This window comes from Corvus brachyrhynchos, unplaced genomic scaffold, assembly GCF_000691975.1.
Source record: "Corvus brachyrhynchos isolate BGI_N302 unplaced genomic scaffold, ASM69197v1 scaffold101, whole genome shotgun sequence".
Classification (NCBI taxonomy): Eukaryota; Metazoa; Chordata; class Aves; order Passeriformes; family Corvidae; genus Corvus; species Corvus brachyrhynchos.
The window spans coordinates 21,216,404-21,231,933 of NW_008237239.1; the positions used below are offsets into that span (position 1 = coordinate 21,216,404).

General features: G+C 41.2%; 1 protein-coding gene across 2 annotated transcripts in view; it reads right to left on the minus strand.

Annotated features, from left to right (window-relative positions):
- The window catches only part of ALK (anaplastic lymphoma receptor tyrosine kinase), a 225,730-nt gene that overhangs the window by 61,731 nt on the left and 148,469 nt on the right, over nt 1-15,530 (minus strand). For both annotated transcript variants that reach the window (XM_017730126.1, XM_017730125.1), the window contains exons 5-7: nt 14,876-15,007; nt 7,410-7,541; nt 6,689-6,789 (exon numbers count right to left, since the gene is read on the minus strand). In XM_017730126.1, coding sequence (XP_017585615.1) covers nt 6,689-6,789; nt 7,410-7,541; nt 14,876-15,007 — 365 coding nt within the window. The remainder of the gene's footprint in view (nt 1-6,688; nt 6,790-7,409; nt 7,542-14,875; nt 15,008-15,530) is intronic.

Below are 15,530 nucleotides of genomic sequence, written 5' to 3' on the forward strand. Positions count from 1 at the left end.
ACAACAACAAAAAAAAAAAAAAAAAAAAAAAAAAAAAAAAAAAATATATATATATATATACACACACACATATATATATATACACACACATATATATATACACACACATCTATATATATACACACACACCTAGAACCTTCTGGTTGAAGTTTGAACCTGCTGACACCTGTGAGTCTACTTTAATGGCTAGAAACATTCCAGCATAAACTAACTCCGAGATGTCTGACCGAGGACCAATGACACACACTCACAGCAGCATAAATAAAACATTCTGCACTGACACCCTGGAGAGCTGCTGTTTCTTTTTCCTCACTTTCTGCATGGCAATGACACTGACTATTAGCATTACGGCCCTACCCGGCAGCAAAAGCTACTTGGCCATCTTTAACACAAGTGAAAAAAGAAACTGGAAAAGAAAAACATATTTCAAACAGGGCTTGCAGTAAAATATTTTTAAGAAGGCAGAGAAGAGTCTACAGGCATTTTGCTCCCAAGGAACTGCAGGAGTTGGATCTCACTGGTGGCTCTCCGGCCAGCAACACCTCAACTCTGCACCACAGGCTTTCAACTTGTGAGACAGCACATTACTTAGTTCTCATGCTCCCAAGTCCTTGCTCCCCCTCCATGATACTTGCTCAAAGGAATTGCTCAAAATTTGCCTGACAAGGAACAGTGGAATCTTGAAATGCAGACATTTATTCTCCTGAAAAACATTACTGTTTTCTTGGGTGTTCTTCACTGGAAGGGGAACAGTAGAAATTGTTTTCAGCTGTGAATGCACTGACCCAGTAAATGTAACTCATGTATTAAAGAAGCTCAGAAAACATCTCACTGTTGAGGAGAAACTGAAGCTGCAAGTTGGAATATGATTTGAACAGAATTAGGCAATAGCTGCAGACACTTTTGCCAAGTCCCAGTGAGCTTTTTACATGAATATGAGCTACCTTTGACATGTGAAGTTTATCACACTGACAATATTTTTTTTCTTACTAGACATGAGAAATGGTTGCACATAACAGTATGAGCAAAGACATCTATTAGCACTGTTCAGCAATTCAGACTTGGACTCTTATGCATAATAAAGAAGATCAAAAGATCTTGGTCCTGGTTTTTGGCCAGATCTACAACAATGCATGATCAGACTCTCTTGCAGTCTGCAGACACTTCTGCTTTACATTAGGACTCAGGGGTGCAAGCAAAAACCATTTTTAAGTGATAGAATTATAATTAACTGGTCTGATTATGTAGCTTTAGAATACCTAGGCAGGCAAGAGAAGCTTGTGTTTTATACGAACAGATTCTCCCACTATTTATTCTCACATTGTTTCTTACTTCATTTCAGAAAACAGACAAAGAGAAAAATAAAAGCAACAATAAAAGAGAAAGTGTTCGGAATTTTGCTGTTGGAGTACTGTGGGATGACCAGCCTTCAAGAGATTTCAGATGCTATAGATCCTCTGATCCAATGTCACAAAAGCCAGGTGGGAAAGGAAGCAAGAGAAGACAGATGACAGTGAATAAGGTGTACAGATTTTAAAATCAACACTTTAAAATAAAGAAGTATGCTAACAGTATTCTGCCAAATAAAGCACATGAAAGGCTGAGCTAGAGGCATATCTATGTTGCATTTTTCATGCTCGTAAATTTTCAGTGTCAATGTTATTACCATGTATGCTTCTAAGTTATTTAAAGCTCAAGGAGTAGAGGAGAAAAGGAGACACACTCTGCAGGTGTCAGCACGGGGCTCAGAATGCACTCAAGGAATGATTTATATTATTGACTTACATGCCTTGAAAAAATGCAACACTTCTGCATAGAAAAGAGAACTGAATTAATAAACAGAGAGGATGAAAACATCTTTATATCTGTAAACCTAACTGAGAAGGCAAACTTCAACTATACCATTCTACATCAACATGTTATATTTATTTTCAAGAGAGAGTACATTTACATTCAAAAAGTAATTTCAGGTGTTAAAGAAATCTGGCTCAGTTTAGTGCTAACTTACATAACATAATGGTGGCTTTCAAGAAACAGCTAGTTGAAATGTCAAAATAGCATCAGAAGCGTATTTTCATTATTTTAAACATAGCCAAAAGCACAAAGCACATTTACTATCATAGGAATCTGTTTTCATTGCTTTCCAGCACAACTATACCCTTTAAAACGTTTGACCCAGGGCCTAACAGGAAAATGAAATAATCTGGTTCCTAATCACAAAGCAGTCCCTCTTGCAGAGTCACCTTACTCTATGGAGGTGCATGCAACAACATTTAAGGCTAATTTCAAATTCAGCAGCTCTGCTGTTACTCTCCTTCTCTATGACAGCCCACACCAAAGCTGCACACTTGGTTTTTAATTATCAGGCATGGCACTGAGATTCTGTCACAGATTCCCTTGAGCTGAGCAAAGCACAGCCTTTCTAAAAGTCATTCTCCAGACTGCTCATATTTCTGGAGTGACTTCCAAGCAGAAGGAGTAGTAACAACCCACCACAAAACGAAGTCTTGTAGGGTTGATGCAAGACTACAGCCCAGGCAAGTACAACTGTACCAGCCTCACAGAATGCAGTACTCTGGAGCTGGTCATCTCTCTCTTTATGAGAGAAACCCACACACTTTGGGAAGACACAGGCATGTTTTTTATGATCTACAGGTACCACAACATCCTTCAAGGCCTGAGGATGCAGACATCAGGGAGCATCTCCAAAAAATGAAATGAAAAGCAAATCGGCACATGTGACTGCACCTGTACAGCAATAACGGGGGACTGAGGGAGATGGGATTGTCTTGTTGTCTAGGCAGGGGAGGTCAGAACTGAGTCTCCAGCTTCCACACAAAGGTGAGTAATCCCTGGGCACCTGCAACACTTTTGTCAGCTCTCTGACTTCTTTGCAAAGTTCTGAAAAGTAGGTGGCCATGATAGTTTGGAAACTGCACACCTAGGGGCTATCAACTGTGGCAAAGCAATTAGTTTTGCCATGGGTAGTGTCTGAGATGGCAGCACTTCCTTGGATTTAATTGCAGTGTGGTTTCCTAGATTCCCAGACACCAGTACAGCTACTAATGACATGCATATGGATTTCTTCTTCAAAATGAGGAAATGCCTACCCATCCCATGCTCCTCTTTGCCCTGTCAGCATTGCACAGGCCAGATGATTCCCACTCAGAGGAGGGAAATCTCAGTGTGACAGAAGGGGCAAATAATGCTGTGCTTTACTGCTCGAGCTCTAAAAACTCTGCCTTTAAATCAGGTCCCTGGTTGGCTTAATTCTTTGCACTTTACGTGCATTCCTACGCTCAATTACACGTGCTTTGCTTCCAGTGAACTTTTACATGTGAGTTAAAAGATTTTCACTCTTGATTCCTGTGACTGACTGGTTCCAGAAGTACTTCCTGAGCTTTTTGTTGCATCTCCCCTTTCTGGCTACTTCAGGGTAATGGAGCATCTCTTCACTGACTATGTGAACCACTTCCTGCATTCACCCAAGATTTAGTAGAAGTGCCACAGTTTCCCTCTTCCGTACAGAGTGGGTTTTAAGTACAGACTTAAAGGGGTCAACAAGCAAAGGGCTCTACCGAAAGTGCAACATGAAAAAATAACAAAGGCTGTCTGGACTGCAAACAAGAGATTCTTTGAAGCCAGGATACTCCAGCCAAGATTTAATAAAACAACAAAAGAAAAGAAAAAAACTAGCAAGAACAAAGGGCAGCATCACAAACTGACTGCTTTGACCTGCAAAAACACTGAAGAATAAAGAAAATGAAAATATAAGGCTGCTCAAACCAAACAGGAATGAAGTGCAATACAAAGCTGTACACAAAGTGCAAGGCACATTAGGGCTAATCCCAAATGTGTGGGAAAGTACAGGCTGTGTTATTACAGTATCTCCTGCGTGCATTTTTATCCTTTTCCCATCTTTTGATGCATGTGGGGCAGTACAGAGTAGGTGAGGCTGACGTTTCCCTTCCTGAGTTAACAAGGAGCCTCCTACAGGGCATCCAAAGGGCAGGCAGCCCTGCATGCTCCTGGTGACTGACCTCAGGCTGGAGAGAGCACAAAGATGGAGTGTCACACTAGTCCTGCACTCAGTGACAATTCATATGCCAAGCTCAACCATGCTGTGGTGTCTCCAATACTAACACCAACATCACTGCAAACAGCTGCCCAGAACCTCAACAAGGAAGGTCTTTGGACCAGGCTGGTCAGTCACCTCCTTTGCCAGTCTCCCACAGTATAAGATTTAACAGCCAGGCTGAGGGAGAAAAAAGAAGCTTGAAGCATTAGAAACTGTGTCTGGCACCCACTGTGGACTGCTTGGTGGTTTCCTTACACTGAGTTCTGGTTCCATGGACATCCTGGCCAAAACCCAGAATCCTCCAGCCTGGTAAACAGCACTGTGGCAGGTAATGCTCCTCATGCTGAGGCTGAAGTAATTAATTCCTACTAACACCTCAGGCTAAAGAGCAGAGTGTCAGCATCTACTGTGGTGGGTATGATTGGTCTAATATGACTGGATAAAAGAAAATTAGGGGATAAGGGGAAAAAATAATAACTTTGTTGAACAGCAGGTCTTGTAGTGCCCCAGAGCTTCCATGTAGCAGGGAGAGAAGAGAGTGGAGTCAAAATGATCAAACTGGGGATGTTTGCTGACCTCCTTGCTGCTCTCAGGAGAGCGAGCAGGTATCTAAAGGATCATGAGAGCTGGATCAAATATAAGAGGAAGGGTGGGTTTATGGCTGGACCTGATGGTGGAAGAATAAATGGGTCTAACTCACACACACACTTGCTGAGATCCCTTTGCAACATGAATTAGGAGTGAGTTTTTTCTGTGGGATTTCAGCTGCCAGAGAATCTGTCCTGGTTGTGACATGCCAGGTTAAGCTGTCAGCAGTGACAGGTAAAAGAAAACTCATCTTTTAGTGCCTGAACTTGAGCCAGTTCAATCAAGAAGTGGTTGAGGGTGAATAAATGCAGGACAGCATTATAGTATTTCCACAACCTCTTTTCTGTAATTTCACTATTAGGAAGTTTGTTGGCACCTATTGAAGGAATAAGTGCGTAGGGAGGAATATCTCCTTTCTCCTCTTCTGTTGTGTTGAAAAGTGGAATTAAATTATTCTGTGCACAGACAGATTGTTCCAGTAAAATAGAATTTGAAGCCACTAGGGACCCACTGAGAAGAGAAGCTTTTACACTATATGAAAAGGCAAGAGACAAAACCCTTGCCAAAACTCCTTCACTCTTTATTACTGACAGCTGCAACGTTGGATGCGTCCGGATGCCTTTTAAGTGCCAAGGGGAGTGACAGAGGTGGGATGGCAGGCGAGCAGATGAAATACATGGCAGCTTCTCCCCCGACGGCAAGTTTAATTATTTGCAGTGTTGTATACACAAGAAAAAAACACACAGATATTGGGAAATCATTCACTGTGATTCCTGTGTCAGGTGGATTATGAAAAACACTCGCTCTTGCTGGTCCATGGCTGAACAAGACCTTAAAATATTCAGAACCTGCATATGCCTTTGTCACAGATGGGAGGAAAAACAAGTAGAATATATTTCAAAGACAGAGAACATGAATATATCAAGAGAGCAAAACCAGAGGCACTTTGCTCTATGAACTGAAATATCCAAAAAAGTGAACCAAAACAAACTTTAAGCCAAAGAAACACCTTCTTCTATGTAGTTTAATTCCAGAGAACTTTCTAACACATCCTCTCGTGTCCTTTCTGCATTTTAAGATCACTGGAACAGGGAAAATCTGATTCTTTTGTCTGTTCAGTGCCCAACCAACAAACAGCTGCACTCTGTTAGTATCAGTTTTCCCAAATCCCTCTGCTCCAGGATCCAGAAGCTTATGCAAGATTTCTGAGTGACCATGATGTGAAATGCTTTAAGTCACTAGGCATGCTTCAAAGTTGTAAGTCAGAAATAAATCTTATCAGTGATTCTACAGTCTGTAAAGCTACAGAGTAAGAAGATGCAGATAGGTCACCTTTCTGAAGCTGCACTTTAAGGGTTAAATACAACTGACTCAGAAATCACAGCCATGAGCAAGGTTGCCTGGCAAGCCTTGATGTACTTGCTTAAGTTGATATCTTATGACCCTCAATAGCTTTTCTGCTTGAATATGAACCCAGCTCCATTCTGCATGAATTTCTCTCTGCTGCTGCTACCTTCAGCACTCCTATGAACAAGGCCTACATGACGATTGGTAGGTTTGAAGTGCAGGAGCAGGAAGAGTTGCCAGCCGAAATCCCAGCTATGCTGGAGAAAGCATGTACTGCCTTTTCTGAATGGCTCAGGGGCAGTCCTGAAGCCTATTGTTTCTTGGATGTTGCAAAGATAATGCTTGTTCATGCAGTAAGATTCTTCCTCTCTGTGTTTATGTAATGCTGGCTGCCCTACTCTTACAGAGCACACACCTAATTATGAAGACTGTAATACATCATGTGATGCAATGAGGACAGGATATGATAAGTTTTTCAAAGCACATTTTGTGGCATTCAAGCAGATAACCATATCTTGCCCCTGCGCAGTGGGCACAAATAAGTATATTTTATGGAAAATAAAATCAGAGATAGTGTGCCTTGCTACTGACCTAGTACCTATATTTGAAAACTTGAGTCAAGCACACAAAAAAAGCTCTGTAAATTGCACAAGAAAAGAAAACGTTATTACTTGCCTCACAGGGAGAGTTCCTCAAAGGAGCTGGAAATGCAGTGCTGGTCATGACAGTCTTTGCTACTGCTGGTGCTTTGCTGGTGTTGAGGAGGAGTGCACAACCTGGATGAAAGAGATGGAAGAAGGTCAAACTGCAGCACTCACCTTCTGGTTTTGGGTCTGTGAAACCTGCCCCAAGCCTGTATTAGCTGGCTCCTACTACTGCAGAAGCCAGGGAGCAGAAGGCTTTTTCCATTTCTTAGGGATGCAGCTTCACCTACCTAACAAACACACTCAGTAACCACACCAAGTATATAGTAATTGTACATGAAAAGCGCAACTCAAGGGATCATGGAACAAAGAGAAAAATCAGGATGTGAGCGGGGGGAAAAGGCAGCAGTACCGAGAAATGGAGAAAGTAAATAGGAAAATCAGAAAGAAGAAACTAGATCAGTGTGGAAGAGGGTCAGGCAGAAGAACATTTGGTATGAAGTTGTCTAGAAAGGGTCAAGATCTGTATCTGGTGTCAGTGACGGAGACTGAGGTACCGCTCTGTACCCTCAAGGCAAAAAGGGAGCTTGCTCGAAGCACTTAGAGTGGAAAGATGGGATTTGTTTCACTGAAGGCTGAATACAAGTACACTGGAAAACCTGCTTTGTGTTTCATTCCCTCTCCTCACCATGTGTGTATCATTTCTGCTCTCTGCTGTTTATGCTCTACACTTACTGTTAACTCTCACACACCTTCTATCGAAGGGAAACGGTTGTGTTCCGGGCTTCCAATCCGCCATGGAGAAGGATGGGACGCAGAGGAGCCTGGCATCCAGCCACAATCCCCTTCTTCAAACGAACAATAAAAGCCAGAGGGAAGCTTTCCTGCAAGAGGGAAAGACACACAGACAGAAGAACCCAGATGAGCTGAGGAGGAGGCTTCTGGGCTCACACAGGAGCTACAGGGACTATTCCAGCCCGGTTCCAGGGCACCCCTGCTAGTCAGTCCTTTTGTGTGGAATTGTGCACGTCCCTGACCATGGGGAGGGAGGAGCAGAGGCAAACAACCCCCAGACTGTGGCTAAGTGACTCCCCACACATTTTGACAAACCTGAGTGAGAGGACACATCTCCCTACACACCATGAAGTCTCCTAAATACCTGGGCTCTCAACTCTCTGCAGGTATAAGCTTGCTCAAGGTTACATCTTGGAATGACTTTCCTAAGCACTGCTTTTGCAGCCCCACAGAGGGAAATCTTGGAGAGGAATAAATTCCTAACAAGATTCCTTCCCTTGCAGTCCAAGTTTCTACTCAGTCCAGCAACATGATCTCTTCTCTCTGTGAGCACTGATGTAGCCTCAGGTAAAGCACGGAATCCTTTTGTGCCTCAGTTTTTTCACCTGTGAGTCTCTTCCATGAGATGAATGGCTGAAAAGAGGATAGTTTATTTTAATCCATACTTTCAGCCTTTGAAATCCACTCATTCTGTCACTGGCTTAGGATTTCAGTTCCCAGCTTCAAACAATAGAGCTCTATTAGCTTTTTGCCTTGAAATTTGCCAGTTATAAAACAATAGACATCTCATTCAAAGCAGAAGGTAATCTCATGCCTTCCATATACTTCTCTACCTACAACCACAAGTTCTTCTTACAAAGGGTGCAAAGTATTGCTCCTTTTGATCCAAGAAAGAAGAATGATACAAGAAATCTGTTTGAAATTGCAAGATAAAATGAAATTTCATGTGCAAACACATATCCAGGATTTATTTTTTTCCTTAGCTGCTTGATAAAATCAGAATAAAAATTTCTCCACTTACAAGCAGTAGGATAGACCACAACCTTCTAAAGCAAGAGAAACTAGTGGTCAAGTGATACTGGTAATTTCTTCAGCTTCTCTATGAGAAGAGGAGGCTCCTGAACACATATTGTTGTGATTATTAGTTTTTTTTCTCCCTGAAATTATATATCTATAAAGTGGCTGTCAGATAATGAGGCACGAGTATTCAACCTCCAGATCATTCAAAATGTTTAAGTGTCAGCAGATGCCCCGGATGAGACTTCACATCAATGAAATACCTTCTCACAGGGCCCCAGTTTTGACTCACATATCTCAAAAGGCAATTGGTTGTCACTGGCACATGCACATGCTCCTTGCTGTACCCAGAGAAAACAACAACTGTGGAACACCCCAACTGCAGCATCCAGACTAGAAATATTTGATTTTCTAGGAGCCTGAATCACAACTCATTTGTCAGAGGAAAGTGAAACAAATCCTCTATCTGCATCTTTTTAGCAGGGCTAGTTTTGGACCTGGAACTTGACATAGAGGCAAGAGCCACATTTTAGTGGTATTTTGTACAAGGATCTAAACCTGTTATAAAAAAATCAAAACTTTTACTGAAGTTAAGTTTTTTTCAAGTTTTTCTTCTAAACATCTCTAAATTCATTCAGCCTGGTCTTTAAATGTGAAGCTGTTAAGCAGAGAGTTACTTTGCTGTGTTTCACCCCTTTGCAGAAGTTGATTGTATTTCATTGTGCAGCCTGAGGCTGGGATACAAAGAAAATGACAAATTCATGTGCCCTGAATTCCCACTGAAACAGCTCAGCTCGGTGTCCAACTGAATTCATGTCATGGCCATTTGCTATATAGGATGATGTAAACAAGTCAGAGCAGCAGGAGGAGTCATCTAAGTAGCAATCCCTGCCTGGAGGCCAGGAAAAGCTCACTGTCGATGAACAAGTAAGGGCATAAATAAGAAGCTATTACTTTCACAGAATATTTCATTCCTTTTCCCCAAATTAATGTTTTATGAGTTTTCAGATGTCCCATGCCAAGAATAGATTTTCTTTGCTGCTCTTTCTTACTTGTAATATGTACAGCACCCGTGATTCCATGTACTGGGTACTCCACAGAGACCTCTTCAGCTACCACTTCTCTGCCAAGCTGTACTTCTCCATTTTATGTGTTTGTGATTGAAACTCACATTAGCACAGACACTGCACTGATGAGGGGAAGCTGATCTGACTACTGGAAAATCAAGGAAATGAGGGGGCAGGGGTTTCTCCTACTGAAACCTTCCATTTTTGATATTAACATCAGTGACAGAAGTCTCAGAAGATTTAGGCCTTAGTAAGATTAAGAGGCAACTTGTCGGTATGGGATGGAGAACAGAGTAGTCCAGTGAAACCGAACCACTGTGAGAATGTAAGGGTCTCTCCTTTTATTTGGGTGATGAAGTAGGGAAAAGCTGCCAGATGTTAAACTTGTTCTTAACCAAATATTTTCAAGCTGTCAGAAATAAATACCTTTCAAGAAAAATCTAAGTAAGTTCTTTTTCTTTAACTCATATTTTTTATCCATTAATAGCAAGAGAATTAGTAACTGATATAACTTATGAGGCAGATGGAGTCGTCTCTTGCTTCAAAACTAGGTGTAAATCAACCAGATAGTAAAGTTTAAACTTTTGGGTGAAATTCCAAGCTGATATTATAAAGAACAAAAGCATTAAACACTGCTCTGTATCTGTGGATCTTTACCAAGTTTAGGAGGAAATCTCAGAAGCCAAACAGATTAATTACTCACTAAAAGGAACCACATGTATCTTAAACATGAGTTTGTTTCAGTGAGCCAAAATCTACCAGAAATGAAGCATAAAAAGAGAAAAAACTTTTCAACAGTCAGCAGAGTTATCGTTTAATGCCAGATGGCTTTGCTGAGCTCAAAACTGCCAGAGGTTAGAATTTGTTTCTATAAGTACAGTTTTTGATAAAGAAAGAAGCAGAAGGATTAGGGTATGTAAGACAGGAACCTTACGAGCATAGCACGGCAACAGGTTGCTACTTCATCATTTTGCTTGCAGGAAGACTCTGGGCTGTATCTGGATAAAAATGAATCCCACAACTTCTTCATGGATTTTTGCCTGGAAAGTAAACTGGCCCCTGCAGAACTGATCATCAATACTTTTTCAGTCACTCATCCATGTCATCAGAAAATCAAACTTTATAGGTTCCTATTCTAGCTGCCATCTGGTGCTTTGACAGATGTGTGTGTGCAGTCCTCCAGCCACATAGCACAGCCTGAGTCACTCACTCCTTGCAGGAATCAGACACTTGTCTTCCTTATCTCACTTTCTAAGGTGTTTAACATCCTTAAATATTCAATGAGGCAGAGTGAATATTACCAGTGATCATGAGATTTATTTGAAAGATAAAGAGGACACTACTTTCACTTCCCATTCCAGATAAAATTTGTAAAATGTGGAAGTGCAGCCTCAGGAGACACTCTGGTAATCATTTTCATCTGAACTAGACCAGAACTCCAGACCACGAGCTTGGAAACTCTGCATGGAAATAGGAAATATGGGTTCAAATTCACCTAAGCAGAAGAACCAGTCCTGGGTTAATTGTATTGTGAGTGAATCCTCCAGGTTCTGGGTTTCTAGATAATAAATATACTACTGGCACCTCCATTATTTAAAATGTTTTTTTTTTTTTTTAAATATACCCATTATTTACCTAACAGGTTTGAACTGATATTTTCCCAGGATGAAATTTTTTTGTGAATTTGTGGCAGAAAGTAAAGCAGTTTTGGACTGGCCAGAATTATATGCACCTTTTTTTTAGTAAAATTTCAACTTTTGCCCTGACTTGCTGCCCTGCAATGAAAGATTATTGAAACAAAATCCCAGATACTGTTAACTAAAAAGAGAAGTACAAAACTCCTAAGAAAAATTCACCCTTCCTGTAAAGAAGAGCCTTGCCTGTCTGTATCAGTAAATATTTTGAGTTTTCATGTCTGTCTTGTACCATACAATGTACATTACATGTGATTACTACAGTAAGAGAAAGTATGCTGGTTTTTTTGCAGTAAGTTATATCCACATGTTGTGTGATTTGGAAAACTACTTATACAGAACTCATTGCTTAGCATTAATAGATAAATTTGCTGAAGCCTTAGGCATGAGTTGTGAACTTTCACCAGATATGCTGAACTTTCCACTCAGTCAAGTAAGAGAAGACCTCAGAGCTGGTTCAAGACAGAAGATAAGGAATTCGTTAACAGAAGCTACAATGTTAGAAATAAGAAACATCCTACCTAGAGGCAAGGAAGGGACCCAATGAAGAATGGGAAGAGCCCCCAGAGCCTCATATGGGGAACAACTGGCCCAAACAGTCACATGAGGGCTGGGGAATTCAGATTGACTATAATCAACCAAGGACTTCTTTGTTCAAGGTCTCCCTTTGGAAACACCCAGCTCCAGCTATTACAGCATTTTAAAAAAGGGTACTTTTACAGAGGAATCTATCTTTCAGTTTATGAATTCAGCAGAAACCTAGAGTCAAAGCCTGCCATGGTGGCTGGCATGTGTAATTTCCATAACACAGAAAAGAATTTACTAGCAGAGACATGCCACCAGTGCTATCTGGAGTATTAATGTGTGTCTGCAATGTATGCTCTGCAAAGTAATTTCTAGTGTGACACTTCCATCAGGCTGGTAAATCTCTATGTCTGATCCCGAGTCAATACACATGCACAGTTCGGCATCTCATTTCACATCTGCCTCTTTGAAGCTGTCTTTTACTCCTGCAAGGATATCTGATTATGACTCAAACAGCAAAATGCTTTTCTCTAGGGGTCATCCCTCTCTGTTCTACAATTTCTACACAGACTAATTGGTTGCAAAGCAGAGCAAGCACCATGACGTTTCATTGGCCATTAATAAGTAAAGAGATGTTCGCCAACAGCAGGCTTTAGAGAGATCCTTTTCAGCTAACAAAATTCAAATTAATATGAAAAAAATTTAAAATCATAATAAAACCAATCAGTACCTGCAAAGCTAAAAGACTATGAAAGGCAAAAAACTCCAACATCTCCTTGAAGCTCAAAGATAGAAGCCTTTGATAATGGCATGTTTAAAACCTCTCGCCTCAGTTTTGAGCATAGCTACATCTTTTTCTGACAGCTCTTTTGTGTAAGCAGAACCATTTGGGAAACCCTTTTCTCTGCTTGATAAATCTGAATCACTTTTTACCACACTTGCAAAAAGCTGATGAAAATATCCGTGCTGCTCAGGAGTAAAATGACAAGTAAAATGCTGAAAGATGACATATGTTTTGTGTTAGGCTGCCATGCAGATATAACTGACACCACAAACATTAGATCACTTCTCTGTTTTGTGTAAGAAGCCTCATGGCAACAAAATTCAACACGGTAAAGAAGCAAAAGCAGAAGGATCAGCCATAGAACTGAGCAGGCTTGTGGGTGGATAAGCAGGCATATCCACAGCCTGGGCTCTTGCTCAGGCAAGCCATGCTTTTTTGTTCCTTGAGTGGAAGATAGTGCTTTTTAGACCCTTTGGCTAGAAGCAAGAGCTCTCATTTCCAGTACCTATGGATGAATGCAAGCCATGTGATCTTCTCCTCAAGCTGGGAAGTGATGCTCTGCTAAACAGCTGGCTAAATATCTTCTGCTTTTTACATTTTCTCACCAACATTCTCAGTACAGTCTTTTGCCAACACAGCTGCAAGTGCCATATTGCCTTGTGGAAACAGCTACAGATGAATGGAGGGAGAAACCACAACCAAACAAAGCCCTGTGAACAACATATGCCAGAGAGGGATTGGGCGCTTTTCCACTGGGCTCATCATGGGGTACAGGGTGGCAGCAAGGGGCAAAAGCAGAGCCAGCTTCCTGATACAGGAATATGGACAACATACCCACCCCCAAGTGCACCCAATGTCTGAAAATAACAGGCAAGCATGTTCCTCTAGGCCTACCCCATCCCATGGTGGCATTTAGTTTGCATCCATGATTGGTACAATTCTATCATGTGAACTCTGCTCTTCCCTCTGGTATAGACAGGATAACTCCCACAAGGCAGAGCCATTTATGGCACACAGGCACCAAAGTGTATCTGGACATACAGTTGAGGGTAAATAATGTTTCTCTACTTCCAATGAAATGAAAATGCATCCAACCTTTTTTTGATTATAGAGTAGAACACAATGGAAATGCCATTATGAGGTTTTAGAGGTCTATTTTAAAGCTCTTAGGTGGAAATAAGGTTTCAATATTACTAATATGAAGCATTATTGGTTCTAAGGAGCTGCAAGTCCACAGTGCCGACACTGTTCCTGTGAGCTTAATGGTCACTGAGTGTGTCATTAAAGAATATAATTTCAAATTGTAACAACATCTAAAATGATGGAGAAGCATGTAATTTCAAGCTTTTAACTAGTTTACTAGATGATCTCAGGTCAAACCAATGTTCTCCACACCAATAAAGTCTGTAACTTTATTTCTTTGTTAGCAGCAAAGAAGTCAAATCTGCTAGAAGTTGTATATCACTCATGTTAACTTTTTACTAGAAACAGCAAACACGTTTCCTACAAACCAAATCAACACAGTTCTACTCTACTGTAACAGCCCACAGGTTTGATCAGCTGTGGCACATACACTTTGAATAATGAACTCTCAATGCTTATTTTTCATGATCTGCCCTGTAGACAACCATACAGCTGGCAATCCACCGCTCCTAACTATTTGTAGACTGGCAGATGGGAGGATGCTGGAGGTAGAATGTACAGAGGTATAAAAAAGTGATAAGGCACCTTCAAGATAGTTAAAGGAAGGTCCTAAAGTATCTAAGTTCCACAGCACATTCTAGAAAGTACTTAGGCACAGCAAGTTTTTAGAAAACTCAGGCTGCTATCTATCTTCTGCTGTATGTTATTGGACTATTGACTCCTGAAGAGAGGGTAGAAAATCAGAGGAATTACAAAGACACAGGAGTTGGTCAAAGACAAGCTACTGGCTCTACTCATTTTTCATCTTAGAAGTTTTCTCCTTCCTCTCCCCCCCCGCCACATGCTGCACTACATTTGATTAAAGGCTCTAACCAGCTACACATTTCATAATTCTGTAAGACATCTAGCTCTTCAGGCTATACTTCCTTTGCATTTTTGATCAGGACACTGGAAGTGATGAAGCACTGAGAGCATGTTAAGAAGCTGCTGCAGAACTGATGTAGGCGAGCCCAGAAACATCAAATGGTGTACTCCAAGCAGACGCCCAGAAAAACAGCATATGTTATGGGGGATACAGGTCTTTTGATAGTACCAAATGAGTCTGTTAGTGCTAAAGTATCAGACATGAAAGTTCAAACCAATCAATGCCTCTGGAAAAGGATGGTACAACCTCAGGGTTAGGATTTACTCACTGCACATATCTCCCTCATCTTCTCCCTCAGCGCAGTCCTGGATGAAGTCACACGCCTGTCCCAGCCTGATCGCCGTTCCATTCCAGCAGCTGAAGGAACCCTCCAGAGCCATTTTTGAGAGAGCAGCAGATCCTAGAGGAAAAGAAAAAAACAACAAAAACACTTCAGAAAACCAAATTCCTTTCAACCAACAGGTGATAGCATCCTGCGTAACACTGAAGGGACAAACACCTTGTGAAATCTCCTCAATTCAATACTTACCCGATAATTACTTTTTTGACTTGTTTAATCTTGCTAAATACCTAATGGTCCAGCTAATAGAGAATTTCAGTTCCCCAGGCCTTTCTGGTGCTATAATATGGAAGGCAGCTTTGACTTCTGGAGGGCTTAAATCCTGCAGCCTGCACTGGTACTTCTCAAGAACACAATGCACATGATGGGTTTTTAATTGTGTGAATTTACTGCTGCACTGGCAGACCTGAAGACTGATATCCTCTCTATCTAGCTCAGGAGTAACATGGCTACAGCATTTAGAAAGAGCACAAGCTTTCATCATCTCTCCTGGCAACATACATTACCTTTGTTTTGGGTGTATTGTGTCATCATATTCTCAGCAGAAGAGAAAACAGTTCAATCTCTACTTGTAGTTTCTTTC